Source organism: Lipotes vexillifer, unplaced genomic scaffold, assembly GCF_000442215.2.
Source record: "Lipotes vexillifer unplaced genomic scaffold, Lipotes_vexillifer_v1.1 scaffold109, whole genome shotgun sequence".
NCBI lineage: Eukaryota > Metazoa > Chordata > Mammalia > Artiodactyla > Lipotidae > Lipotes > Lipotes vexillifer.
In genome coordinates this window covers 1703845-1731681 of record NW_006790015.1, presented here as the reverse complement: position 1 = coordinate 1731681, position 27837 = coordinate 1703845, and the positions used below count along the sequence as shown (strand labels likewise).

Sequence of the window (27837 nt, the reverse complement as noted above, 5' to 3'; positions counted from 1 at the left end):
AGGGAAAGAACAGCTACCTGGACAAAGCCCCTGCCCTCGTGAGGCTTACGTTCTAATGTGGCAACAGACGAACTAGTCACCAAAGAAACCTGTAATACAACATTGAGAGGTGACACCTGCCAGGAAATAAAAGAGAGTCAGGAGGGACTTCCCCGGTGGTCGAGTGGTTGAGAATCTGCCTTCCAACACAAGGGATGCGGGTTTGATCCCTGGTCAGGGAACTAAGATCCCACATGCCACGGGGCAACTAAGCCCACGTGCCGCAACTACTGAGCCTGCACGCCACAACTAGAGAGAGAGAAGCCTGTGCACTGCAATGAAGAGCCCACGTGCCACAACTAAGACCCGACGCAGCCCAAAATAATAAATAAATAAATAAAAGAGAGTCAGAAAACTGAACTTGGTAGGGCAGGGGAGCCAGAGGAAGTTTCCCTGAGGAGGTGACACCTGAGCAGAGACCTGACGAAGGGAGGGAGGGAGCCGTGGGGACATCCCAGGCAGACAGAAGAGCAAATGCAAAGGCCCTGGGGCAGCTGTGGTTGGTACATTTGAGGAACACCCAGGAGGTAAAATAGGTGTAGGGGTGAGGGTGGAGGAGATGAGGCTGGGAAGCCAGCGGTGGGTTTGGGGACAAGGAGTGATGCAATCAGATCAGCCATGTACTTTTATAGGACCCCCCTTCTGGCTGCTGCAAGGTGAGGGGAAGCAGGGGCACCAGTTAGGAGGCTACTGCAGGCATCCTGGTGGAGGCAGGACTACCAGGATGCACAGTGTGTGAAAGGAGAGGAAAATATCAAGGCTGATCTCAAGATTATGGCCATTAGCGCCATAAATGGAGTTGCCACTAACAGAGAGAGAACAGACTGCAGGAGGACCAGGTGGGGCGGAAATCAGGACCTTGATTTTGGACCTGAGATTAGTCTAACACACCTAATGAGCTCTGCAGAGAAGAAAGCCAGACATACAAGTCTGGAATTCAGAGGAGCAGCACGGGTAGAGATAAAGTCAGGGAGAAGAGAGCATGGAGAGCCTCGGCACTGAGCAGGGGGCCTTGGGAATTTGGAACAAGGAAGTGGATCCAGCAGAGACTGGACAGAGCAGCCAGGGAAGTGGGGAAGAGCCAGCGGGGGGGCCCGGGCCTGGAAGTCAGAAGACGAAAGAGCTTCGGGGAGGAGGGAGTGGCCGCTGTGTCCACACTACCCAGGGGCCAAGAAAGCTCTGGACTGAGCACTGAGCCGGGAGCTGGCAATGCAGAGGTCACTGCTGACCCGGCCGAAGACAGCGTCAGAGGGTGTCAGGGGCTGAAGCCCAGCTTAAGAAAAAGTCGGGGAGAGAAACTGGAGACAGCGAGTCTAGATGGCCCTTTTGAGGAGTTTTGTTATAAAGAAAAGCGGAGAACATGGGCAGTAACTAGAAGCAAAGGCAGGATATAAAGGGAGCGAAGCTTCCTCAGGATGGGAAATCACAGACTGCAGCTTTACCCCTGACCAGATGTGAGACTTTGCTAAGTTTTTCAGTCTCTTAATGCCTCAGCCTTCTCATCTGCCAGTGGGGACAGTAACAGCATCCACCTAATCAGATTATTGTGAGGAGTTAAAGGAGTGAATGGGAGCGAAGCAGAGGAAAGCTCTTGGCACAGGGCCCGGCACATAATAAGCACTCACTGAAATCAATTGTCACTAATATTCCCTGGCATTCGTATACGGACGGGGCAGAGTGATGGTGGAGGAAGGACAGGAGAGAATTACAGGGAAAAAACCCTCTGGGAGGGACTTCCCTGGTGGCGCAGTGGTTAAGAATCCGCCTGTCAATGCAGGGGACACAGTTTTGAGCCCTGGTCCAGGAACATCGCGCATGCCGCAGAGCAACTAAGCCATGCACCACAACTACTGAGCCTGCGTGCCGCAACTATTGAAGCCCACGCGCCTAGAGCCCGCGCTCTGCAACAAGAGAAGCCACCGCAGTGAGAAGTCCGCGCACCGCAACGAAGAGTAGCCCCCGCTCGCCGCAACTAGAGAAAGCGCATGTGCAGCAACGAAGACCCAACGTGGCCAAAAATAAATTAATTAATTAATAAAAAAAAAAACCCTCTGGGAGCCAAGAAGGGATGGTGCCCAAGCACACAAATGCAGGGACAGGACGGGGGCTCGGAAAGGGGGGAGAGAGGCGTGCATACACACACGCGTGCGTGCACGCACACACACACACACACACACACACACACAGGGCAGGCAGGGGGCAGCCGCCTCTACTTTCCTAGAGACAGGAAGCAAAGCAGTGAGCTGGCAGTCAGGGAAGCCCTTGGGATGGGGCCTGTGTCCCCACCACCGCAGGGTCTCAGCAGCCCCACGGAGCACCTGCCTTGGGGCAGCAACTCAACTTCTCTGTACACCAGTTTCCTCCTTTGTGAAAGTAAGGGTCCGATAGCACAAACCTCCTAGGGCCGCCCACTCACTCACTCAGCCAGCGTTGGCTGAGGGCCTACTACATGCCAGGCATCGTTCTAGGCTCAGACTCTGGAAGCACAGCAACAAAAAAGATGGCCAGGCCCCTGCTCCAACAGAGCTTATAGTCCACCGGAGAAGTCAGACAAGAAACAAGCAAACAAGATGACTTCTGAGAATGAATGAATGATACGAGGAACATACAAACGGCTGATGCAATAGGCAAGGATGCAGGTGTGGTGGCCCTACAACGTTGTGCTCGTGGAAGGCCTACCATTTGAGCTGAACACTCAGTAACGAAAAGGAACCAGCAGGTGTGAACCTGGGGAAGTGTGTTCAAAGCAAAGGGCACAGCACGTGCAAAGGCCCCGAGGTGGCCGTGAGCATAGCAGGTTCAAGGACCAGCAAGGAGGCCGGCGTGAGGAGTCAGAAGGTAGATGGTTACAGGCCATGTCACGGGGCCAAGCAGAAGCCGGATCACACCTCAAAACTCTAGATAAGAATTTCAGATTTTACTCTACGTGCTAAGTACTCTGAGTGACGTGATCTGATTCCCGTGTTTAAACATTAGTTCTGGCTGCTGTGCCAAAAATGGATGATAATGGGGGTGAAAGAGGCCAGAGGGAGACCAGCCAGGAAGCCACTGAGGTTGCTGGGGGAGAGGGGGGATGGGCAGTAAAACATAAAAAGATGACATGCATACAGAGTTTCACAGGGGCCTGGCACACAATAAACGCCAAAAAAATATGGCAGCTCTGATTCGTTCATTCATTCAACAAACACTCGGTGAGCACCATCTCTGTGCCTGTCACTGTGCCAAGGGCCGAGACAGGAGACGCGGTACTGAAGGTGCTCACCGAGGGGGGTGGAACAGTCGGAAAAAGAGCAGCAGCACCCGCTGGGGGCGCAGGCAGGTGCATAAGAAAGCTGGGGCCTCCACCCGCGCCCCCGGGCACGGGGGCTAGCCACACCTGCAATCCAGTCATAGCCCAGGCACGGTCTGAGGCGCCAGCTCTTCTCAGGCACTGGAGACTCCTTGTTGGTCACTCTCGGCTGAGGAGGGAGGCAAAGAGGGGCAAGGGCTAGGCCAGCAGGCCTGGCCCAAAGGGGGTCCCACCTTGCAGGGAGGAAAGGGGCTGTGTCTTAACTCATACCCTGACATGGGACCCAGGGCTCAGCCGAGGGCTTGGGGACTGGAGGACAAGAGTTTGGCCCCCGCCCCACTCCATGTGTGACTGTGAACAAGTCTGTCCTCTGAACGCCCGTCTCCCATCTGCATAATGGGGCTGGTCACCTTCTTCCCAAAGTGCTGTCTGAGAAACTAATGGCCACAGCTTATCAAGCGCTTAGGCTGAGCGGACTGACTCACGGTACCTCCCAGGAGCCTCACCCTGGAAGGGAGGCTGCCCATGAGTGCATCTATCAGGGGGGAAACTGAGGCTCAAGGAAGTGCCCATCAGTGGATGCTCCGCTCGCCCGCGTTACCTCGGACAGCTTGCTCCGCTGAGCCAGGAGGGACTTCAGGGCCTCTTCCTTCTGGGTGTCTAGACTGTCCAGCTCTGCTGAAAGCTCTGGGTCGCTCGAGTCTGAGGTGGCCAGCAAGGGAGCCAAGTGGGGCCTCAGTGGGCCCGGGGACTCCTGGTGGAGGCACTTGGCAGGTGGGAGAGAGATCACCCCGGAGCTGGCCCCGTCCCTATCACAGGGGTCACCTTGGTGGGCATCCTGTGGGCAGGAGGCTCTCGAGGCCACTGAGGACGTCTCTTGGGATGACGGCATCTCTGAGTTGTAGCTGCTGCTGGAGTCCAGGCTGGACTGGAACAGAGAGGCCAGTTCACCCAGCCATCTACCCAGCTGGCATGCACTGGGCATGAAGGCCTGATCCTCACCCTTGCTCCAGCCTCTGCATGTCCCAGGCCAGTCCCTTCCCACGCTGGGCCTCACTCAGTTTTCTCATCATCAGTAAGATGGGCATGCTGCACGAGAGGACCCGGAAGCCCTGGATTCTGGCCTGAGGGTTAGGCAGCCCCTCCCTCACTCCCGGGACTTGGCCAAGGCGCTCACCTCTGAGGCTGCCTTGGCCACGGACCGCCGCACGGCATCCTGTCCGACCCACAGCTGCCTCAGGAGCTCCAGGTTGAGCTGCCGTAGCTGTGCCAGATCTCTGGTCTCCACCATCCCAGGCGTATCCGCTGGCTTCCCACGACAGGTGTCACCGACTCCCGGGCCACAGAGTGCCCTCACGGCCAAGTTCTCCTACCTGAAGCCAAGACAGACAGCACGACATAGCGCTGAGGAGGCTGCCCTGCAGAGCCAGAGGCCGGGGTTCAAATCCCCACTTTGATACTCCCTAACTGTGCAGCCTCAGACAAGTTATTTAACCTCTCCGTGCCTCAGTTTTCTCATCTGCCAAACAGATGTTAACAGCATTGACCTCATAAGACTGTTGTAAGGATTAAAGGAGATAATGTATATTAAATGTTAGTACAGTGCCTGGCACACACAGTAAGCACTCAATAAATGCCTATTATTATTGCACTGGCCACAGTGTGTTTCCTAACATGTCAAAAGAGATCAATCCCTCTTTAACGGGCTTCCCTGGTGGCGCAGTGGTTGGGAGTCTGCCTGCTAATGCAGGGGACACGGGTTCGAGCCTTGGTCTGGGAGGATCCCACATGCCGCGGAGCAGCTAGGCCCGTGAGCCACTACTACTGAGCCTGCGCGTCTGGAGCCTGGGATCCGCCAACGAGAGAGGCCGCGATAGTGAGAGGCCCGCGTACCGCGATGAAGAGTGGCCCCCGCTTGCCACAACTAGAGAAAGCCCTCGCACAGAAACGAAGACCCCACACAGCAAAAATAAATGAATAAATTAATAAACTCCTACCCCCAACATCTTAAAAAGAAAAATCCCTCTTTAACAACCTTAACTATGAAATTACTAGATTAATATGTAGAAGGCAACTAGGGCAAGTCCACAGATGTAAAGCATAACTTCCAAATTCAACACAAATCAGATTTGTGAAGGGACTCCTCCCTCTCTCCTGCCCTCCCTCCTTCTTCCCTTTTACAAATGAAGAAACCAAAGTTCAGAGAAGTTAAGCTACTAGTCCCAAGTCACAGAGCTTGTAGGTGGCAAAGCCAGGATTTGAACCCAAACCTGGCTCCGGGGTACATGGTTATGCCAGCCTTTCCCCAAACAGTGTGGAGGGGGGCCTGGGAAGCTGCCTCCTCCTTCTCCCAGCCTTTGGCCCCCCCAGGGATCCAAGCTCAGGGACACACTGATGCCGCTGGAACGGATTTCTGCAGACTAGGGGAAGAGGCTTCCTCTTCCCTCAGAGTCCCAAGCCCAGATGCCTCCAACTATAAACTGAGTCTCCCCCAGTACACACGATCCCTTTCTAACACTGCGTCCAGACAGACACCCTACTCTCAGAACCCCAGACCTCCCACCAACACTCCTCACGTGTGGACCGCCCACACCCGGGGCCCCTCCTCAGGGCCCGGTTGCAGGGGCTAAAGCAGAGAGAAGCCAGGCTACCCTGGAGCCGTCCCCACATACACCCATGCAAGGGAAGGGGGGCAGCGGAGATGCGAGTACAGACGACTGTGCGGGGGGTGGGGCAGACAAGCGGGGTAAAAAGCCTCATCCACAGGACAGGGACTGCCGGTCCCCGTCCTTATCTGACTCTGGGCCAGACCTATAGTTCGAGGATCTCCGTTTTCGCAAGGTGTTAAAGAGAACACCTCTGGCTCCCGCGGCGCTCTGGAAAGCTAAAGCCGCACCAAGGTAACGCGAAGGCGACGTTCAAAAGAGAAACTGGGGCAGCAAAAGTACCAGCTGCGGTGCCGCGGAACAAAAGGGCGGGACCCCCGGGAAAGGGAGACTCAGCCTCCCTCTTCTTTCCCTTCGCGGGCCCCGGACCCTCCGCGGGGGCGTACGTGAGGCAACCCTTCGAGCCCTTCCTCTCCACATCCGGCCCTGCCACTGCCTCACTCACCTCCAGGAAGTCCCGGAGCCGCGCAACGCACCGCCGCCTGAGCTGCCGGGAGTTCCGCACAGGACACCCTACGCTTCGGCGGCCGGGGGCGGGGCCTGATCCGGGAGCCCTGATTGGTCAGCTGTGGGGCGGAGCCGGGACGCTCTTGCGAGCTTTACTTCGCCTTCAGAAGCTGCCTTTTCAACACTGAGGCGGGGATAACGACGGCGCTCAACATCTGATTGGTCAACTTCCCAGGTCTAGGAGTAGCTAGTCGGAATGGGGCGGGCCCCCAGAAGGCGGGCTCCGATTGGTCAGGACAAGGCCGCGGGCTATTTCACATTTGGTGACGGCAGTGTCAGAGTCTGCCAAAGACGCAGAGGCAAGTCAGTGGAGAAAGGACAGCCTTTTCAGCAAATGGTACAAGAACAATTGGATGTTCATATGCTAAAGACACACACACCACAAAACAAAACAAAATTTTTAAAACCCTCTATCTGTACCATATCTGTACCATATGTAAAAATTAATTCAAAATGTATCATACACCTAACTGTAAAACCTAAAACTATAAAACTTGTAGAAGAAAACCGAGAATAAAATCTTTGTGACCTTGCATTAAGCAGAAATTTCTTAGATACGACACCAAAAGTACAATCTCTAAAAGAAGAATGGATAAATTGGACTTTGTCAGAATTAATAACTTCTGCTCTTTGAAAGACATTGTTAAGAGAGTGGAAATACAAGCCACAAGATTGGAGAAAATAATTGCAGATCACATGTCTAATAAAGAATTTGTATCCAGATTATATAAATAACTCTCCCAACTCATAAGAAAACAACCCAATTTTTTATTGAAGTATAGCTTATTTATAATATTGTGTTATTTTCAGGTGTATAGCAAAGTGATTTAGTTAAATATACATTTTTTTCATATTATTTTCCATTATAGGTTATTACAAGATATTGACTATAGTTCCCTATACAGTAAATCCTTGTTGTTTATCTATTTTATATATAGTAGTGTATATCGGTTAATCCCATACTCCTAATTTATCCCTCCCCCTGAACCATAAGTTTGTTTTCTTTTTCTTTTTTTTTTTTGCGGTACACGGGCCTCTCACTGTTGTGGCCTCTCCCGTTGCGGAGCACAGGCTCCAGACGCGCAGGCTCAGCGGCCATGGCTCACGGGTCCAGCCGCTCTGTGGCATGTGGGATCTTCCCGGACCGGGGCACGAACCCGTGTCCCCTGCATTGGCAGGTGGACTCTCAACCACTGCGCCACCAGGGAAGCCCCATAAGTTTGTTTTCTATGTCTCTGAGTCTGTTTCTATTTTGTAAATAAGTCCATTTGTATTATTTTTTAGATTCCACATATAATGTTTGTCTTTCTCTGTCTGCCTTACTTCACTTAGTATGATATTCTCTAGATCCATCCATGTTGCTGCAAATGGCAATATTTCATTCTTTTCATGGCTGAGTAATATTCCATTGTGTATATATATATATATATATATATATATCAATCACATATTCTTTATCCATTCATCTGGTTTTTTGTTTGTTTGTTTTAAGGTTAAAAAACAAAACTTTTATTTAGAAAGGCTGAAATGATTGTATGCTAATTTGAACAGCTAGGTTGTATAAGAAAGTTCCTTTTTTTTTTTTTTTTTGGCTGCGCCTCACGGCTTGTGGGATCCTAGTTCCCTGACCAGGGATTGAACCCAGGCCTCAGCTGTGAAAGCACAGAGTCCTAACCACTGGACCACCAGGGAATTCCCAAAAATATTCCATTTTTGATGTCTTCCAAGAATTGGATCCATTATGTGTGCTTTGTTCTTTCTTCAGACCTCTTAACTTCAGACTGGAGTTGAGCAGAAATATGGCTTTACTCCTTTCCCCTCAAATCATTCTCAGGCTCCAGACAAGGAGCTGGACCTTTGGGTGAACAAGCAGGTAAGTGGCAATGGTACCTTTTAACTCGGGAGGCTTTCCAGAAGTAATACAGGAACAAGGAACAAGCTGCTCCAGAATGAGAACATCATGTAATTAGCAAAGTATCTAAAATAGCCAAAACTATTCTCGCTATGAATAGCCAAGAAAAGCTAAGCAAATGCTATCCACAGACATTTGCTGTATCTTAGACAGTTCCTTATGGAACAAGTTCTCATCCTCTCTCCCAGTTATAGCTCCAGTGGGTTCACCATTACAGGCTCTGGGGCTAGAACAGGGGTAAGACAGGATGCTTGCTTTCCTCATTGGCATCCATTCATCTGTTGATGGATACTTAGGTTGCTTCCATGTCTTGGCTAACAAACAATCCAATTTTTAAAATGATTAAAAGAATTGAACACCAAAGAAGAGATACATACAGATGGTGAATAAGCACAAAAAAGATGCTCCACATCGCAGAACTCTCCTACTGAGGCTGGTCAGAGACTCAGCTCAGCATCCTTACCCACCATTAATACACCTAGCACCAGCTTTTATCCCAATCTGGCTTTCAAGAGTCTTCTCTTGCTCTAGGCTCCATTTGCTAGGCAAATGTAAAATAAAACCAGAATGAGACACCACCGCGTAACTATTTCTATGTCTAAAATGATGGCATGTAAAATCAAAGACTCACTCTACCAGTGTTGGCAAGGACAGGGAAAAACTGGAACCCCTGTGCTCTGCTGGTGGGAATGTAAAATGGTACAATCGCTTCAGAAAACAGTTTGACGGTATCTTAAAAAGTTAAATATAAATTTACCATATGACCCAGAAATTCCAGTGCTAGGTATCTACCCAAGAGAAATGAAAACATGTCCACGCAAAGACTTGTACAAGAATGTTCCTGGCAGCATTATTCATTATAGCCACAAAAATGGGGAAATAATCCAAATGTCCATCAACTCATAAATGGACAAACTAAATGTGGTGTCCATACAATAGAAAACGGCAATAAAAAGAAATGAAGTGCTGACACGTGCTACAGCATGGACGAACCTCATCAACATTATGTTAAGTGAAAGAAGCCATACAAAAAAGACCACATATTGATGACTCCAATTATATGAAATGTCCAGAAAAGGCAGATCTATGGAGACAGAAAATAAGATGAGTGGTTCCATGTGTCTGGGTGGGAACAGAGATTTACTGCAAATGGGCAGGAGGCATCATTGTGAGGTAATGAAAATATCAAAATTGGATTGTGGTGATGAGGGCTGCAGAACTTTGTAAATTTGCTGAAATGATTGAATTGTACATTTAAAAAGAGTGAATTTAGGGGCTTCCCTGGTGGCGCAGTGGTTGAGAGTCCGCTCTGCCGATGCAGGGGACACAGGTTCATGCCCTGGTCCGGGAAGATCCCACATGCCGTGGAGAGGCTGGGCCTGTGAGCCATGGCCACTGAGCCTGCACATCTGGAGCCTGTGCACTGCAGCAGGAGAGGCCACAACAGTGAGAGACCCGCCTACCGCAAAAACAAAACAAAACAAAAAACAAACAAAAAGAGTGAATTTTATGATACATATATTGTACCTCAGTAAAGCTGTTTTTTTTTTTTTAAGTTAAACATACGTGACCCATTTGTTCTACTTCTAAGCATTTATCTAAGGGAAAAAATATAATCTATATGAAGACTTGTATATGAATGTTCATAGCAGCTATATTGTAAATCCAAATGTCTGTCCATCAAGGGGGGAATGGATAAACAAATTGTGGTACATCCATCCATACAATGGATACTACTCAGCAATAAAAATGAACAAACTACTGGTCCACACACAATATGGATGCATCTCAAAATAATTATGCTGGGAATTCCCTGGCGGTCCAGCGGTTAGGACTCTGCACTTTTACTGCTGAGGGTGTGGGTTGAATCCACGGTGAGGCAACTAGGATCCCACGCCCAAAAAAAAAAAAAAAAAGTAAAAAACCAAAGTTTTGCTGAGTGAGAAAAGAATACACACTGTATCTTCCATCTGTATAAAACTTGAGAAGATGTAAACTCATCTATAGTGACAGAAAGATGAGGGGTTGCTTGGAGATGGGGTGGGCGGGAGGGATGATGACGGGGCACGAGGAAACTTGGGGCATGATGGATTTGTTCACTCTCCTGATTGTGGTGGTGCTTTCATAGGTGCATACATCTGCCCAAACTTATCAAATTGTACACTTTAAACATGCGCAGGGCTTCCCTGGTGGCGCAGTGGTTGAGAGTCCGCCTGCCGATGCAGGGGACACGGGTTCGTGCCTCGGTCCAGGAAGATCCCACATGCCGTGGAGCGGCTGGGCCTGTGAGCCATGGCCACTGAGCCTGCGCGTCCGGAGCCTGTGCTCCGCAACGGGAGAGGCCACAGCAGTGAGAGGCCCACGTGCCGCCAAAAAAAAAAAAAAAAAAAAAGGGCAGTTATTGTATGTTAACTATATCTCAATAAAGCTATTAAAAGGTATGAAGCAAGTAAGCAAACAATAAAGAACTTGGCCTAGCTGGGGGCAGTATGTTTGCCCTCACTGGAAATGGACCACTTCCACTCTTATGCCATGACGCCGCCTCAGGGATGAAGATTAATCCTCCTGGTGGTCAGAGCTGTGAGCTGCACACTTGGTCATCCATTCATGAGGAGGGATGAACAGTCTAAGGAAGAGATGATACACAATCTCCTGGGTGGTGGCAAATGGTGTGACTGGAGGTCAGAGCTCAGGAGAAAGAGATCAGAAGACTAGCACCAAGAACTGGGGAAAGGGGGAAGATGAACCAATGATGTCCGGTACATGGAGGCGCATGGGATTACATCTTGGTGTCTCATGTTTCGAATCCATCAGAGGACGTCTGATGCCAGGGAGACGGTCCACGACCAGCTGGAACGGACGATGCAGCTGGTAAATGTCAGCCCGCCTCTCTGCTCAGCCACCCCAGTGCAGGTGCAATGGGCCCAGGGACAGAGCAGCCAAGATGACGGGGTGAGGTAGCCTGGGCTCCTTTCCTAAAGGCTCGGTCCTGCTGCTGCTGGACCCCTAGTCTGCAGGACCAAAGCTGAGCCCTTGATACGGCAACTCCAAGAGACCAGCCAGCCATCGATCTGGTGGCAGATCAATGACATCAGGTCCCCTTTGACCCTAAAGGGAGCGGTTTGTACTTATTGAAATTGAGGCTACTCCATGTAAGGGTTCGCCTGAACTGCCTTCAGGGCTATTGCCCGCACCACCATCTGAGGGCTTAAGGCTGCCTGATGTAGTGACATGGTATGCCACACCACATTGTCTCACACCAAGGGACCCATTTTTTGGCAGAACAGGTGGGACGATGGGCATCTGACTAAAGGACCCACTGATCTTACTGGGGACCCCAACACCCGAGTGGCATGGCCTGCTAAAGACATAGCTCAGGGACCATACGCTACAGCTGTGTTCTCCAGGAAGTTGACATATGCAGCTGTGTCCCCTGAGGCTAGATTACATGGGGACGGGAAGCAGAGGGTGGACCCTCTCCCTACTGCTCGCAGTGAAGCACTCGTGGAACTTGCGTTTCCTATCCCTGCAAACATGGGCTCTGCCCCGTTGGAAGTCCCAGTGCCCGGAGCTGGGAAACTTCTGCCAGGGGACACAATAGGGTCCCACAGTCCCAATGAACTTGAGGACGTGACCATCACCTGGTGTTTGGGCCTCTCTGCTGGTGGACCAGCAGGCAAAGAGAATTACTGTTCTGCTGGGGGTAATAGATTCCCATCCCCATGAGGAGTCAGGACACCATGTACAAAATGAGACAGAGGTTTTTCCAGAACCTCCTCTGGTGCCTCTCGGTGTCTCCACACCCACTGAAAATAGTAAGTGGCAATTGTGGCAATCACAGCCCACCCAGGGCAAACAGCCAAGGGCTCAGATCCCTCAGGGATGAAGATCTGGATGACCCCACCAGGAAATAACCAGACTAGCTGCAGCTTTGGCCACGGAATGGGGGTGGACGAGGGACCGACCGTATCACCTCGAAGGGGACTCGGTTCAATGGGACTTAGACCTCCCCTCTCGGGGAAGGGGAGGCAAGAGCAGATCTGAGTGATCGGACAGGTGAACGCTTCAGACTCTCTTGGCCTTACCTGCCTTTTGTTCCGGCTCTGCCTCGGCTGAGTGGTCTGACGCAAACGCAACTCGCCCGGCCACACCCCCTGCCTGAGTCCTGGCCCTCTCACCTCCACCACCCCCGTGGGCCCCACTTGGTGCTCAAGCATTTCAATATGCAACCCAGAAATGCACACAGTCAGTGTCCCATGGGGCAAATCTTCACCAGCTGGAAGAGGGAGGCGGTGAATAAATTCTGCCCGCTTCCTCTCCACCAAGAAAGGGCGCCGAGACTCATTCCATGCCTCCTCAGGGTCACATTTGGTGGAGGCCAACTCCACCACGCACACTCCTGCTGGCTCTCCCTCCTTCTGACTGCCCCCCGCCCTCACTGCGCTTCTCTGGTGTCGTTCTGCCGATTAAAACGAGGGCGCACAAGCCATTCCGGGAACCCTAAGCTGTGATCGCCACTGTCACATGCTGACTCCCCAGTGTGCGTCTCTGCACCAGACATCACCTGAACTCCAAGTTCACATATCCAACTATGGAAGAGGGACCCTAAGCTCAACATGTCCAAAACGAAACTCCCAATCTTCTCTCCCACACCTGCTCCACCAGGAAGCTTCCCCATCCTGCCACCGACCCAGGACAAAACCCCAGTCAGCCATGACTCATCCAGTCTATCAGCACATTGCATTGTTTCTGTCTTCAAAAGGTCTCCAGAACTGACCACTTTTCACAGCCTCCATCACAACCGCCCTGTGCAAGGCACCATCCTCTCCTCCCTGGAATATTGCACTTGCCTCGCGGCTGGTCCCCCCTGCTTCCATCCTTACTCTCGTCTACTCTCCCTATAGCAGGACCCGGGACCGCTCGAGTGTAAGTCAGTCAGCTCACGTCACTCCTTGGCTTGGAACTCTGCATGGCATCTACCTCGCTCACGGTGAAGCCAAGGTCCTCACAGTGGCCGGCAAGACCCCAGTCTCGCCTGGTTCCTTTCGCAACTGAAGTCCAACTGCTCTCCACCTCCCTCACTCTGCTCCAGCCACACTGGTCTCATTTTGTTCCTTGAAGATACTGGCATGCTCCTACCTCAGGGCCTTTACACATGCGGCTCTGCCTGGAATGCCCCGCCCCAGATGTCCACAGGGCTTCATTCCCTACCGAATTCATTCAGCTCTTTCTTCAAACATCATCTTCTCAGCCAGGCCTACCCCGGCCACACTCTTGTTACCCCCTCCCTGACCTTCCCTGCCCCATTTTCCCCCATAGCCCTTATCTTCTGTCATACTCTTTTACTCAGTGCTTTTGCCTGCTGTCTGCCTTCCCCCACAAGTATGTAAGCGCCATAAAGGCAGGGATTTTTATCCACCTTATTCACTGCTGCGTCTCCAATGCACAGAGCCATGCTCAGCACACAGCAGGCACTCGAATATTTTGATGAATAAACTTCTCGGTTTGTACAAAGGGGAAAATCGATCACTAGGTTTTTGAGAGGATTGGCAGTCACGCGTATGCATGTCTGACACAAGCCAAGCCCTCTATAAAAGTTGCCTGTTCTAATCTCTGAGTCTGACTCAGAGACAGAAAACCCCGTCCTGGAGGTCAGAGTGAACCTAGCTGACATCTGTGAGCAGGACCCAGTGCTTGGGACAGGGAGGTACATTCCCGGCTACATATTCTGTGATGAAATGGCGACACTGTTACTGAAGGGCCAAAAATCTCAGGCTCTTGATTCCCCAGAACTCTCAGTGGGCAGATGAGGTAGTCTGAAGAGCCACAGGAATGAGTCTGGCCTTGCTGGGAATAAAGAACTAGGAGGTGTTGAGTGAGGCAAAGAGGGTAGAACACCTTTTTTCAAACGACTGGTCATGACCCAGGAGTGGCTGGTGAGCAATTTAGTGGGTTGCAAACAGCAGCTCCTTCATGAGAAAATACCTGTGTATTGCAGAAAAGGGGTAATGATTGACTTTTTGGGGGTTTCACTCGCACATATATGTGTGTACTCAATCGTGATGAATTTCTAACAATGGGTCAGGGTAAAAAAATGTTCAAAAGCCACTGGGCTTTGGGGAATTTGGACTTGGGCTCCAATCCAGCCTCCATCACCCTCCAGCTGCTGATGTCTGAACTAGTCCCAACCTCTCTGAGCCTCAGTTTCCACGGTGGAGTGGAAAATGTTAATTACTAAACATACAACACACTTGAAAGCCCCTAGGTGCCATGCCTACCTATAGGAAGTTTCCAGTAGCATTTGTTACTTCTGTCCCCCGGCGCTAAAGGGTTGATAAATGGTGCGACTGTGTTATCAGGACAGGATTTGTTAATTCAGCAAATATTTACTGAGTTCTGATTCTGTGCCAGGCACTGGTCTAGACCCTGGGCGCTTACCAATGAACAAAACATGTAAAAATCTCATCTTTTGCTTATGTTCTTAGAACTTATGCTCTAGCAGGTGCAGACACAAACAATATTGCTCAGATGATGACTAGGTAGGAGGGTACTCAGAAGGGTATTCAGAAGTGCCAGGGAAGAGGGGAGAGAGGGATTTTAATAGGGAAGGGTGTGCATTGACCTCAATGAGGTGACGTCTCAGCAGACTTGAAGGTAAAGGAGTTAGTCAGCTGTGGTGCATTCTGGACCACGGGCAGAGGGTCAGCCAGGCAAAGGCCGTACAGTAGAGTGTGGGCAGCAGTTTCAAGGGAGAGCAAGGACCAGTGTGGCCGAAACAGAGGGAGCCGAAGAGGGAGGGGCAATCAGAGGCAGTGGATCCTGAAAGGCCACCACAAGGACTTGGGCCTCGATTCTGGGTGGGACAGGGAGCCAGAGCTGTATTTTGAGCAAAGGAGTAATACGAGCTGAGTTCTACTTCCAGCCTACATCAAGGTCACTCTGGGGGCTGCTTTGAAACAAGTGTGAGAGTGCCAGGGTGGGAGGAGGGGCTGAGTTAGAGGCAGTAACATGGGTCAGAGCCGTGACTGTGAATGGAGTGGATGAAATGGTCAGGGGTGAGATGTATTTTTAAGACAGAAACTGACAGGTTGGACGCAGCACGTGTGACAGGGGAGTCCAGGATCACGCCCCAAGTTTGTGACCTGGGAATCTGGAGGGACGAGGATCCCATCCGCTGAGGTGTGGAGGCCTCTGAAATGGATGAGCAGTGCAGGCAGTAGGCAGTGCAGAGCCCAGGGGACAGGTGTGCAGGGTCAGCGAAACTGACTAGTCACGCCCAAGCCACTGCTGAGGGCCCTTTAAAAAAAAAAAGAAAGAAGGAAAAGGTCACAACCAATTTCTCAGAAGACAAACTAGGGTGAACCAGTCTGAGTCATTACTTTTTAAGTGAAAAATGAATGGTTTAGAGTTATGGCGAAATCTGTAAAGAAATCACTCTAGATTTCCTGGTTCTTAAAGATCAGTTACGCCTTTTGCTCCTCTGAGAGTGTCAGATTCCTTCCAAGAGTCAGGAGGAACCCACAGGCAGATTACTGTGGGAACTTCCCCTAAACGAAGTTAAGGTCATTTCAAAATACAACCTGCAGACTTTGTCATGTCAAAGAGAATTTGCATAGGAACAGTAAGCTGAGGAGACACACAAAACACAAATGGTTTCCAACTAGGTTTTATTTTAGTGCTCAATATTATCAGCAATGATACAGGAATAATTCAGGCAAATATATCACCTTAAATACATCAGAGAAAAAACCCACCATGTCAAGGACATCCTGCACTCCAGCAAATGAACATAAAAACAGAGAACAAAGTCAGCAGCATTAAATTAAAGTGCTTCTTGCCACAGTTCTTTCAGAGTCTCGCCCTCAGTGGTGTAATTTCAATTTTACTTGTTGTATAAGAAGCTCAAAATCTCATTCACTGCCCAGAGGCTACATTCAAAAAAAATTCATGTTTAGTTATTCTAAATAATAACCACCCCCACAAAAGCACAAGATTCATTGGAATTGTGTGACACTGATTTCTCCAGACACACTGGGAGGTAACCACCATCCAGGCTGGCAGAAAGCTCAGAGCGTCCTCCCGCCGCATGGCGGCCTTGGCGAAGTCCATCACTTTCTTCCACGCACCAGGGTAGACTGAGGGTTTGAAGGACAAGCGGGCACCTGGAGAGCTCGCCAGCTGCGTGCCACCCGCCAGTGAGCAGAGGCCACCAAGTCATTTCCCCAAAGTCGGAGGGTGGGTGGATTCAAGAGAGCAGGACAATCCCCACCTCTCTGCCTGAGGCTCTTTCTGGGAGAGACGTGCTGCTGGCTTCTAGGAAGTTCTCTGACCTGCCCTGCAAAGGCTGTCACCCGAAGGGTGTTTGCCCCAGACAGTTAACACCTTGGAGACAGGAACCTGCCCCAACTTTGACCGGTAACAATCCCCAAACTCAACAACAGGAAACACTTCTCAAAATCAACACGAGGCCCCATGTGTCACCTGGAGGCTCTGGGATCAGGGTGGGTGGGAGGCTGGGTGCTGGGTTCCCCGCACTGTCTCTTGGCCACGTGCAGCATCACTGGCACAGGAGACTTCATCCAGAGGTCTGGTGGCCAAGGGCAGCTTGGGCTGAGGTGGGGTGAGGGGTGGGAACGTGTCTCTTATAGACCATCAAGCTAGTATAGTGGACTCTCAGACCCCACGAACCCCTCACAGAGCGAGGTCAAATGCAAGGTCCTGTTCTGCATCAACTCCAGATCCTCTAGCTGTCCTGGGAGGGGCCCACTCCTCTCAGCCTGCCGCCAAGGTTCCCTCCTTCCGCCATCTTTCCTTCTACTACATCCTTTAACTATCTGGACCAACCTATCTTTCATGAATAAGAAACCAGACTGATAGGCTAAGGACCGAAACCAGAACAAGGGACAGAATGAGGAGGAGGAGGCAAGTCTCGCCCCATCACGGCCCCGGCGGCCCGTGACAGCAGGGGCACTGGGACACGCCCTCCACACATGCCACTCAGCGTTCCAGCTACCTCTGCGCTCTCAGCCCCGCCACCAAGACTGAAGGGCTGGTCTGGAAGGCTCTGCAGATGGGACGAAGTATGAAAGCCGAAGGACCAAACTGACACGTAAGCCACAACCCTCCTGGGATGGCCCTGGCCTTCCTGGAACTGTTCCCAGCACAATCCCAGAAGAATATGCAACCACCCCCTAAAGTGGCCTTTCTCTGCGGGTGCGCTGGGGTGCGTGGTAGGCAGGTGCGCGTGGGTCAGTGTTAGCGTTGGCTGGAGGAGGGGGTGTCTGCCTGATATCCTTAAAGGCCCAACCAGGCCTTCTGCAATGCTGGCTGATCCCAAGACCTCATCAAGCAATCAGACGATTCTCAATCAACAGAGCCTGACAAAACCGAGAAAAGATCGACTTAAATCCTCAGTATCATGCTGTCCAAAGTCATCATTGAAAAAAACAAGTCTCCTTTTAGGGGTATGAGCCAGAATATCTTCCTTCAACAGCAGGCAAAGGAGGGGGGATATAACTAGCGTCTCAGGGCTCAAAACGGTGGGAGACAGCGGGTGCTTTCATTCTCACGGTGGCGGCAACGGACAGGAGCTGCACGTGGCCCTGGTGGGAGGCCCCTCGCGGCTGGCAGCGCTGCCCCTCCTTACGCAGGCTCCGGCTCCGGGCTGCCCACTATCTGCTGGGCTGCAGGTACTGGTGCGTGAACATGTTGAGTTCGCTGTCCAACCAACCAGCTTTATTCCTGCAGAGAAACGGTTACCTTGTAGCAGTAATAGCTGATAACAAGTAACAGCACTATGTGCCGAGGCCAAGTGCTGCTCTACCGGACACTTGACTTGTACAGACTCATTTACTCATTATCCCTCCAATAACCTCCACTTCACCGATGACGAAAATGAGGCCCAGAGAGGTTCAGTAACTTCCTACAGTCACGCGACCAATCAGCGGTGGAAATAAAATCAGGTTTTTCTGACCCTCAAGCCCTGTGTTTACCTCATGCCGGGACCACGGGCAAGTCCCTGGACTGTTGGGAACAGGCTTCCTGCCTGTCAGCAGGAGGATGGGCTGCTCACACGCAGCCCTTTTCAGGTTCACCCTGTCGCTGCAGGTGACGAGCAGCAAAGACACCGCCACCCCGAAGCCACACGCCACATGAGATTTCCCCGGGGATGAGCAGCGTGTCTCTAGATCACAGCTGTCCCAGGGCAGTGGGCGGGGAGGGCAAGGCCCACCGATGCCCTCTGATGCAGCTCCCCTCTGTGCTGACGTCAGGGTGGGGGCAGGAAGAACAGAGTCCCCGTGTGCCGATGTTATCCCAGCCTGAGTGGGCCGAGGACTTCTGCAGAGCACTCGCACACTCAGCTCTGTGACTGTGTCAGGAAACCTTACTCCATTTTATAGACGAAAGCAATGAGACATAGGAAAGCTCAGCGATTTGCCCAAACGGGGGTGCCAGGACCAGAAGCCAGGACTCCTGACTCCTGAGACCCAGCCTCTCCCCAGCAACCTGCTGCTGGAAGCTCTGACTTTCAACAGAGACCCTACGCTGACCTGGGTTCTGATCCGGGTTCTGCCAGTCACTGGCTACCTGGCCAGCTCCCCTGTGGACACGGATGCTGCTGTGCCGCACCGTGAAATGGCGGAAAGTGGGGGCCGGGTGTAGCCCACTGTTCCCGCCGACGGTAAAGGACAATCAACGTGTGGAGTGTGGGAGCGCGCTGGAGCCCAGCACGCCTGGATTCTCCTCCTCCTGGCTTGACCACTTACTGGGGGATCCCAGATGAGTTACTTAACCTCTCTAGGCCTCGATCTTCCATTTTATAAAGTGAAGGTGATGATACATCCCTAAAGGGACGCTGAAGATGGGACAGCACGTGTCAAGTGCCTGAGACACCACGGTTAAGGACGTGCCTGTGAACTGTAACCCCAGGGACCAGACCTCCTCTGCTGCCACATGGCCAACCTCACCTGAGCAGTTTGGCTTTGCTCTGAAGTGAATCAAGAACCTCAATTTTCTTGTTCATGGCGGCAATTTCCTGCTCCAGGTTCTCCCGGGTGACATCAACTTGCTGGCACAGATGAGCAAAGGTCCCAGACAGTTCCCTGAGGGGGTAGAGTCAGGATCAACCAGGCCACGTCAGTGGTGAAACAGTCAGCCCATCTGTCCCCTGCGCCTGTCCTGGTCTGTCAGAATCGTCCCCGCCCTCTGCTGAGGCCGCGGACATCACAGCCACCACACGCACTAGCGTCAGCACAGCGCAAGAACCAGGGGCACAGAGCAAGGCACCCCGGCTTGGGCACAAGCGACCAGGATGCAGATCCCGGCCCTGCTGCTAATCAGCCGAGTGCAGGAGACACATGGCTCCTCTTCACATCTCAATTTCCTCATTTTGAAAAACAAGGTGCCAGTAAAAACGTCTACCTCCAAGGGCTCGGGGAGAAAATGAAGAGTTAGGTGCAAAATGCCTAGCAGAGGGCCTGCCACAGAGCAATAAAAGGCAGGCAGCCAGCACCTTCCTGACCACCACCCAGATCAAGCCATCCATTCCCACCTGCCCTAAGATACGCCATGAAGAATGGGCTGTGGCTCAGAACATCAAAGCTACACCCACAACCCAAGCCTCTCGAGGTAACCTTTAAAAGATGGCTACAGGTAACACCCCTCGTCTTCCCATGTCTTCCTTCCTTGGGAGACCAGAGGCCTACTTGGTCCCAGCCCAGGACGTAAGGTGTCCCTGGAGGCCCCTCCCCCATCCCTAGCCTCCACGCTGGCGCTGCACAGCTGAAGGCCAGAGTCAGACAGCGCTCAGGGCCCAGTGGTTTCCAGGCCAGGTTAGGAGGAAACCTAGAGGGCAGTCCTGAACCACGGGGCTGACGGGGCCACTCACTGCTGGACTTGGTGGCTGCAATTGGAGCCGGTATAGCTGATGATGAGCTGCAGCTTCTCGCTGGCGTACTCTACAAACTGGCGCTTGAAGGCCCTCTCCTTGGCCTTGGCGGTCCAGGTCAGACGCTCGTAGACGTACAAGAGGCCATAGAGGCCAAGGGAGAGGGCGATGAGTCGCCAGCCCACAGCCTTCCACACCTGCAGAGGCACAGTGGTCAGCTGGCACAGTCCCTCTGCCATCCCACAGCCCATCCTCTCAGCCAGGACTTTCCCAAGAGCCTCAAAGAGCCTCTGTGCTTCTACTCAGAACACTCCTTTCATTGTCTTCCTTGGTCTCACTGAGGCCAGAAGGGCAGGGACCACGTCTAGTTTGGAGACGAGGGAAACTTAGTGTGGGCCACACAATATGACTTGTGCAAAGGCCACCTCTGTGGTTGTGAGCACCAGAAGCACAGATCCAGGCACAGAGAAATCTTAAAGATAAACGTTGGAGTACTCTGAAGGGACCCTCCATTCTGGTGACACTCACAAGCAGAATTCTGCACATCGGTCCTCAGTAGATGGCTTCTTTTGGTCTGGTTTGTAACACTTTGGTTGGAGGCAGTGTAGTTACAGTCAAAGAGCACTGGACTTGGAGCCAGAAATCGAGACTCTAGTGTGAAGCTCTTCCTTGGCTGTGTGACCTTTGGCAAGTTTGTTTACACCTGTTTCCTCCCCAAATAGGAATAATGGCCCCCACCCAATTCTCAGGGTTGTTTGGGTAAAATGAGACACTGACTGTAAAAAGGGTTACATAACTGTCAAGTGTCAGCTTCTCAGATCATGACCCTCTGCCAGGTCACCATCTGTGAAAAAAAACCAGAGCATGTACCGTCTACAGGCCAGGAGGGAGAGGGCCTCAACTCCAGCCCACCCTAGTCTTACAAGCTGAGAATGCAATTCCTGGCAGTTTTGTTACAGTTATGTTCTGCCACCACTCCACAACTCAAATGACCATGACAAAGAGAACTTTCCCACATCATCAAGAAAATTCAAGGCATAAATAACTCTAGCTGCAGTGTGTCTTGGGTCAAGACATGGGGAGTACCCCAGTAATCAAGAAGGCAGCCTGTGATCTCAGGCCTTGGGGCAGAAAGAAAGGGCAATAAAACTGCAGCTGGAGAGACAAGGGTTCAAGGCCCAGCCTGGCCTCTTTCTGTCTCAAGCCCTTGCAAGTTTTGCTCTGGGTTTCCTCACCTACCAGTGAGAAACTCCTGGTCATACCCACCTCTCTAGAACCCAGGCCCATCAATTTCTCAGGTCATTTCCCTACCCTACTGGGCCTACAGGGGAAAGAATATGGTCCTGGAGTCAGATGGGGCCAGAGTTCAAATCCCAGCTGTGTGTACTCGGCAAGCCAACTGCAGATGTTCTTCTAAATGTCACGTTAGTTGAGTGAGACTTAAACAAGTCAATAAATGTATGTTAAAGGGCTAAGGCTACACGGCTCCTGAGATCACAGCAAGAAGTCATCACGGATGTGAAGCGCAGGGCCGATGCGGGGACACCCACCAGACTGTGCCTTTCGGTCCCCACACACCTGCCCCACCCCCCTCCCCGAGCAGGGCTTGTCACTGACCACTCCTCCAACGACGAGAATGCCCATGGAGGTCCTGGAGGTCAGGGAGGCCAGGCCGGTGACCATGGAAACCATGAGCTCCTCCTGGGTGAGGGAGCCCTGGGGCAGTGGGGGCATGCTGGGGTTGGCCGGGGTCAGGGGCATGGGCCGCTGCACCTGCAGAGAGAAACGAGGAGGGGCTAAGAAGATACCGGCCAGTCTCTCATTCTAGGGTCCAGAACAGGGGCATGGGGAGTGGCTCTTCAATTTCCCAAAAGCGAAAATGAGCTTCACACGTAGCAGAGAAGAATTTAAGCTCCTAACAGACCTGCCGGCCCAAAGGTGAGCACCGTGGGGTACCACAGAACAGGAGCAGTGGCCGCCCTGGAACGCTTCAGCACAGGTCCCCAGGTGTGGGACGTGGCCCGAGAGCAGCCCGGGCAGTAACTCCAATGGTACAGAGATGAGGGGTTCAACATCCAAACATGAAAATGGTGGTATGTGGACAGACAGGTCATCTATATTTAATAGTTACATGCTCACTTTAATGTGTAATAGAAAAAAAATGCGGCTTACATTTGTAACTTCACAAATATTAGTGCTTAGGATAAAGCTAGGTTGATTTGTGGCAAAAACCTGACCGTGGTGGTGGCCCACATGCCATGGCTGTGTCCTCAGGACACCCCTTTCAGAACAGTTTGTGCGCCTGGGGTGCAGACTGACCTCCCTTGATGCCCGAGGGTGCGGGACTTCGCTTGCCTGGTCGTTGTAGCCCATCAAGGCCCGGCGGCTGTTCTTGGGGCCCAGGAACCTGTTCACCAGCATGGTCCACCCGAGAGAAAAATGAAACTCGATGTCCTCCTGAAAGTCGGCACACAGCTTGTCACAGTTCAGGTCGTAGCTGAGAGAGAAGCACTGCCGAGGGACCAGCAAGTCTATCTGACTCCGCATAGACACAGGAAGGAGGGGTTTCAAGCCGTCTGTCAGGAACAGAAATGCGGAGAAACCGCAGCAGCTCAGCCCCGTGCCACGCCAGGGCCGAGCCTCAGAACACTCGCTGCAGCCCAGGATGCTGATGGTGAGGCCCAGAAACCAGGCCCGGGAGAGCGGGCCAGTGGGCGAGGGGATGCAGGCCAAGGCTCCACACCGGCTAACGTGCGGATTTAAGGAGCAGGCCGAGCTCTCAGCCTCTGCTAGTCCCAGGTGGTAACACAAGACACCCCCATGGGGACCTCCCTGGTGGCGCAGTGGTTAAGAATCCGCCTGCCAGTGCAGGGGACATGGGTTCGAGCCCTGCTCTGGGAAGATCCCACGTGCCATGGAGCAGCTAAGCCCATGCGCCACAACTGCTGAGCCTGCACTCTAGAGCCTGCGAGCCACAACTACTGAGCCCACGCGCCACAACTACTGAAGCCCGTGTGCCTAGAGCCCATGTTCCACAGCAGGAAAAGCCACTGCAATGAGGAGCACACGTACCACAGCGAGGAGTGGCCCCCGCTCGCCGCAACTAGAGAAAGCCCGCACGCAGCAACAAAGACCCAATGCAGCCAAAAAAAAAAAAATAAATTTATTAAAAAGAAAAAAAAAAAGGACGACCCCCCCGCCACCGACCCCCCAAGTCTATGTGTGGAATGAACTCATGACACATGCCCAGGACCCCAAGGTATGAAGCTGACTCATCATAAAAGGTGACAGACAAGGACCGTTACTTCTGTAGACTGGCCTGAAACTGATCTTTCGGCAGCCCAGGGACCAGGTCCCGAGGCCCTCGCAGCACTGACCTATCATCTCCTGCTGCATGGTCTGCAGGGAGCTGGTGATGGCCGTGGAGCAGCGGTCCGACATATTTCGGCCCAGTCCTTCCTCTATATGGCGGTGCAGTTCCTGCAGCCAGAAGAGAGGTGAAGGGAAGCGGAGCCCTCTGCCAGCGGTTCCCTCTGGGGAGCCCAGGGACAGGGAAATCCGAGGCTGGTCAGCCCAGGCCCACCAGGCGACAGTGGCAGGCAGGCAGGCCGCATGGGAGCCCGGGGCTCGTGTCCCTGGCTGAGGGGCCCTGACTCAGAGCAGCAGGGCTGAATCGCCGTCTGCTTGGTGATCCCTTCCAGTAGCCAACAGGGAATAAGGGGAGCCCCTGCCCAGAGAACCTGCCACTTAATGACTCACATTCTTATAAACCTTGAGGACCACTGGGGAAGGGTGGAAGTCCATCTGGTACTCGTCCACCAGCACAGAGAGGCGCCGGATCTCCTCAGCCATCGCAGTGGACACCTACAGCAGAAGCAGCGTGCTGGTAAGTGTCAAGGAGGAACGTGGTTCAATTCTGCAGCACCAGGAGAGCGTCTAACAGACTCTAACACACTGGATACCTTTCCCCTCACCCATGCAGTGTCCTCAGCTGATCTACGGAATTAAAAGTTTTTGAGGTAGAGGGGACATGAGAGACTGGCTGACCAAACACTCCTGTAAGATATGGAGGAGAAAGCCCAGAGAAGGGGGGACTTGCCCAGGGTCACATGATGGAAGTGCAAACCCAGGGAGGCGCCACGTTCTTGAATCAGGGCCACAACTTCCTCCTGGAAGGCTGAGGAGCCCCCAAGGAACAGGACATCTGTGTTTTCACTTTTCTAGCTCCCCAGCCTCTACTCGGAGTCCACATCTCCCCAGCATGCTTCCTCTCCCACTTCTCACCTGTCTCTCAACTTCCTCCGTAATCTGCTTAATTCGCAGTTTGTAGTCTTGCGCCAAGAGCTCCAGCTGCTTGTCAATAAATCTCAGCCGCTCCTGCCGCTCTTCACGCATTTCCAGGCAGTAAACCCTGAAAGAAAGAGCTCTGGTTACGCGATGCAGGTCCCCACACGACTAAGCAGAGAAGCAAGAGGTGACTCGGGGAAGCCTGTGTGGGCCCCAGCGGTGATCCTGGCAGTTCCACGCACATCCCCGGATGCCTGCTCTTCCCCTTCCCAGGTATGAGGGACACTCACTCAAGTTTTCCAAATTTGGAAGATGTGGTGGTGACCGACAGGGGAGGGTGCTTTCAGGGGCTTTAGAACAAGTTCTGCCAATTAATATAGAAAAAAATCACTAGGATAATCAAGAAAAAGAAAAAAAGAGGTACTACGCCACCCAGAAGCCTGGCCAAATTCACCAAGTCTGAATTCCTGATGGGGTCAGGGAAATGGGAGTTCCAGCATACACTGCTGGTGGGACCTTGGACGGGTTCAGATGTTTCAGAAAGCCACAAGTAAAACTGGGTAAAACTGAAATGCATATACCCTAAGAGGAAACCTTCCACCTCCAGGAATTAATGCTAGACTCTTGCAGATGTGCACAAGTGGACACACAGACTGGCATCCACTGCAGCAGGGTTTGCAATAGCAAAATAATGAAATCTAAAAATCTACGGGAAAATGAGGTACAGTCACAATGGACTACTCTACAGCAGCTAACAGTCCTAAACTCCATCTATAGGTATCAACAAGGACAAAGGGTAAAAACGATGCTGAGTGGAAAGAGAAGCCAGGTGCAGCATGATCCCGTACCTGCACATTTAAAGCACTTGCAGAGCAACATTATGTATTCTTCAGAACTTACATAAAAAGTACTGCTTAATGAATGACAGGACTACACACCAAATTCATGATTGCAGTTGCCTCTGAGGAGTGGGCAGAGGGACACTGGGACAGGGGCTGAAGAATCAAAGAGTAGTCAACATTTTTTTCTGTGTTGTTGTTGTGGGTTTTTTTAACATCTTTATTGGAGTATAATTGCTATACAATGTTGTGTTAGTTCCTGCTGTATGTCTTTTATTTTAACTTAAAAATAAAGCAAATATTGTCAGTTCTGTGCAATGGAAGCACGGTATGCTATTCTCTATACTTTCCTATATTTTAATTTCTCCAAAAAAAGGGTATTGTTAAGAAGTATGTCCTGCTTCAGGCTCTGAGAATGGCTGCTGTGCTCGGTGCAGCACTGGGCCAAGGCCGCCAACGCGGGCTTGTGGGAAACCTCGCTGCACAGGCCAGGTGGGATGGCCAGACGCCCCATGGCCTCCTCAGCAGGCTGCTCCTCGTGGCTTGAATGGGGCCTGGAGGGAACCCTGAGACTCCGATTTGGCGACTAGGCTCTGGCCCTGGGCCGGGTCCAGGCAGGGGTGAGGCAGTCACTGCCATGCTCCCTCCCGTCACCTCCGGGGCTCTTACCGCTGCTCCTGCGCCGCGATGTGCAGAGAGTCCATGATGAGGCGAACAGCCTCCGCGATCTGCTTGGCCCGGACCGTGTGCTGCTCAAACTTGGTCTTCACAGCCGACTGGGAGATGCACTCCTGGAACACACAAGAGGCACAGAGGGGGGCAGAGGCCACCGGCCAAGGGCCAGGCTCTGGCATCCACTGCCAGGGACATGGCTGGAAAGAGCCGGGGAGGCACAGAATCGCCAGACACCAGGATCAAAGGCTTGTGCTCACCTCAAATCTCCTCTCAAAATTCTGAAACTCAAACATCCTCACTTGAAAGCCTTCTGCAAGAGCGCCCCCTAGGAGAATTGTACCACATTAGTCGAGAAATAACTCGCAGCCGAGAGCTTCTCACCCAGGGCTCTTCTCACCACCTCGTTCTCAACTGTTTCTACTGGCTGACTTAGCATGAGACCCAACGACTCAAATGTTCGGGAAAAGCAAGAAGCTGGTTCCATCGTCACCTCCTTCGGGCATGCCCTGGGCCTTCTGGATCCTGGCGTTGAGCACCTCCTTGGCAGACACAAAGAAGATGCGGTCTCCAGCCTGGCCTCGATCCACCACGCCCAGCTCGTCCACCAGGAAGCTGGTACAGCGCTCCATGTGCTGCCGCCGTACCTGGAGTCCAAGCAGACGGGCATTACGTGAGCAGGCAGGGTGCGGGTGGGCCCCTCCTGATGGAGCCCGCGGCCCCCAACTGCTTCTTTTCTAAAACACAGATAATCTGTTCACACAGCTCAGGATTCAAAAGGTACGAACACACATGCAGCGACCATCTCCCACCATCTGTTCTCCAGCCACCAGGCTCCCCAGAACCCATGTCACAGGGGTTCCCTGGGCTACAGCCTGTCAAAGACAGCTGGTGCATCAACAAGCTGAAATGCTTACACGTGCCCCAAATTGCCTTGTTAGAGCCTACAGAGTGTCTCACTTTGGCGCCCCAGAAGGAAAGGAACCTGGGTGGGGGGGGATTGGTCAAGAAACCTACACCTGGACTCTGTACTGACAAGTGAGTCTTCCCTGGGCCTCATTTATTACATGAGTGGCCGCACCCCAAAATCCCTTCTAGCTCTGAAGCCCTAAGGTTCTACTGCTGGAACTTAAAAGTGATGACAGCCTCTTGTGGACACCTGCCACATGCCAGGCCTTTTCTCAAAGTTAACAGATTTCATCCTCTCAACAACTCTATCTACTATATCCAACTCACAGGTGAGGAGTTACCGGAGGGGTCAGGGAATTTACCAGTCACACTGCCCAGCATCAGCCTGCTGACTACGTGCTTTATCATCACCCCATTTCACCTGTTACTCCTTTTTCTTTCATTTCACGCATAAAAAATAAAGCACTCTGAGCTGTCGGTAAGAACCAATTATTCTTCACTCCTCTTTTAAGCTTCTTTCCTGGATGTCTTTCTAAAGCTAAGCCTGTCCTATAATGATTAATTCTTTATGAACTAAATAAAGAGAGCAAGCAAGGGTGCAGCAGCTAATGTGGTAGGGATACTTCTCAGACCTGGAAGAAAGCCTTTTGAAGAGTAGAGGGGTCCGGGAAAGCGAATGGGAGAAGTGAAGGGTTTGCGTTTTGTTGCTGTTGTTTTTTTTTGTCGCACCACGCAGCAGGCAGGATCTTAGTTCCCGGACCAGGGATTGAACCCGTGCTCCCTGCAGTGGAAGCACGGATTCTTTTTCTTTTTTTTTTTTTTTTTTTTTT

At 52.0% G+C, this 27837-nt stretch overlaps 2 protein-coding genes across 2 annotated transcripts in view; both read right to left on the bottom strand.

Moving 5' to 3' along the window:
• Positions 1-4619, bottom strand: part of MIIP (migration and invasion inhibitory protein) — a 7715-nt gene extending 3096 nt beyond the window's left edge. The window contains exons 1-3 of the mRNA XM_007463177.1: positions 4506-4619; positions 3930-4256; positions 3416-3497 (exon numbers count right to left, since the gene is read on the bottom strand). Of these exons, the coding sequence (XP_007463239.1) occupies positions 3416-3497; positions 3930-4256; positions 4506-4619 (523 nt within the window). The remainder of the gene's footprint in view (positions 1-3415; positions 3498-3929; positions 4257-4505) is intronic.
• Positions 4620-18084: 13465 nt separating this feature from the next.
• MFN2 (mitofusin 2) overlaps positions 18085-27837 on the bottom strand; it is a 24612-nt gene continuing 14859 nt past the window's right edge. Inside the window, exons 8-18 of the mRNA XM_007463176.1 lie at positions 26592-26745; positions 26359-26426; positions 26096-26217; positions 24585-24711; positions 24060-24164; positions 23678-23780; positions 22656-22876; positions 21918-22073; positions 20301-20497; positions 19381-19515; positions 18085-18154 (exon numbers count right to left, since the gene is read on the bottom strand). Coding sequence (XP_007463238.1) covers positions 18085-18154; positions 19381-19515; positions 20301-20497; positions 21918-22073; positions 22656-22876; positions 23678-23780; positions 24060-24164; positions 24585-24711; positions 26096-26217; positions 26359-26426; positions 26592-26745 — 1458 coding nt within the window. The remainder of the gene's footprint in view (positions 18155-19380; positions 19516-20300; positions 20498-21917; positions 22074-22655; positions 22877-23677; positions 23781-24059; positions 24165-24584; positions 24712-26095; positions 26218-26358; positions 26427-26591; positions 26746-27837) is intronic.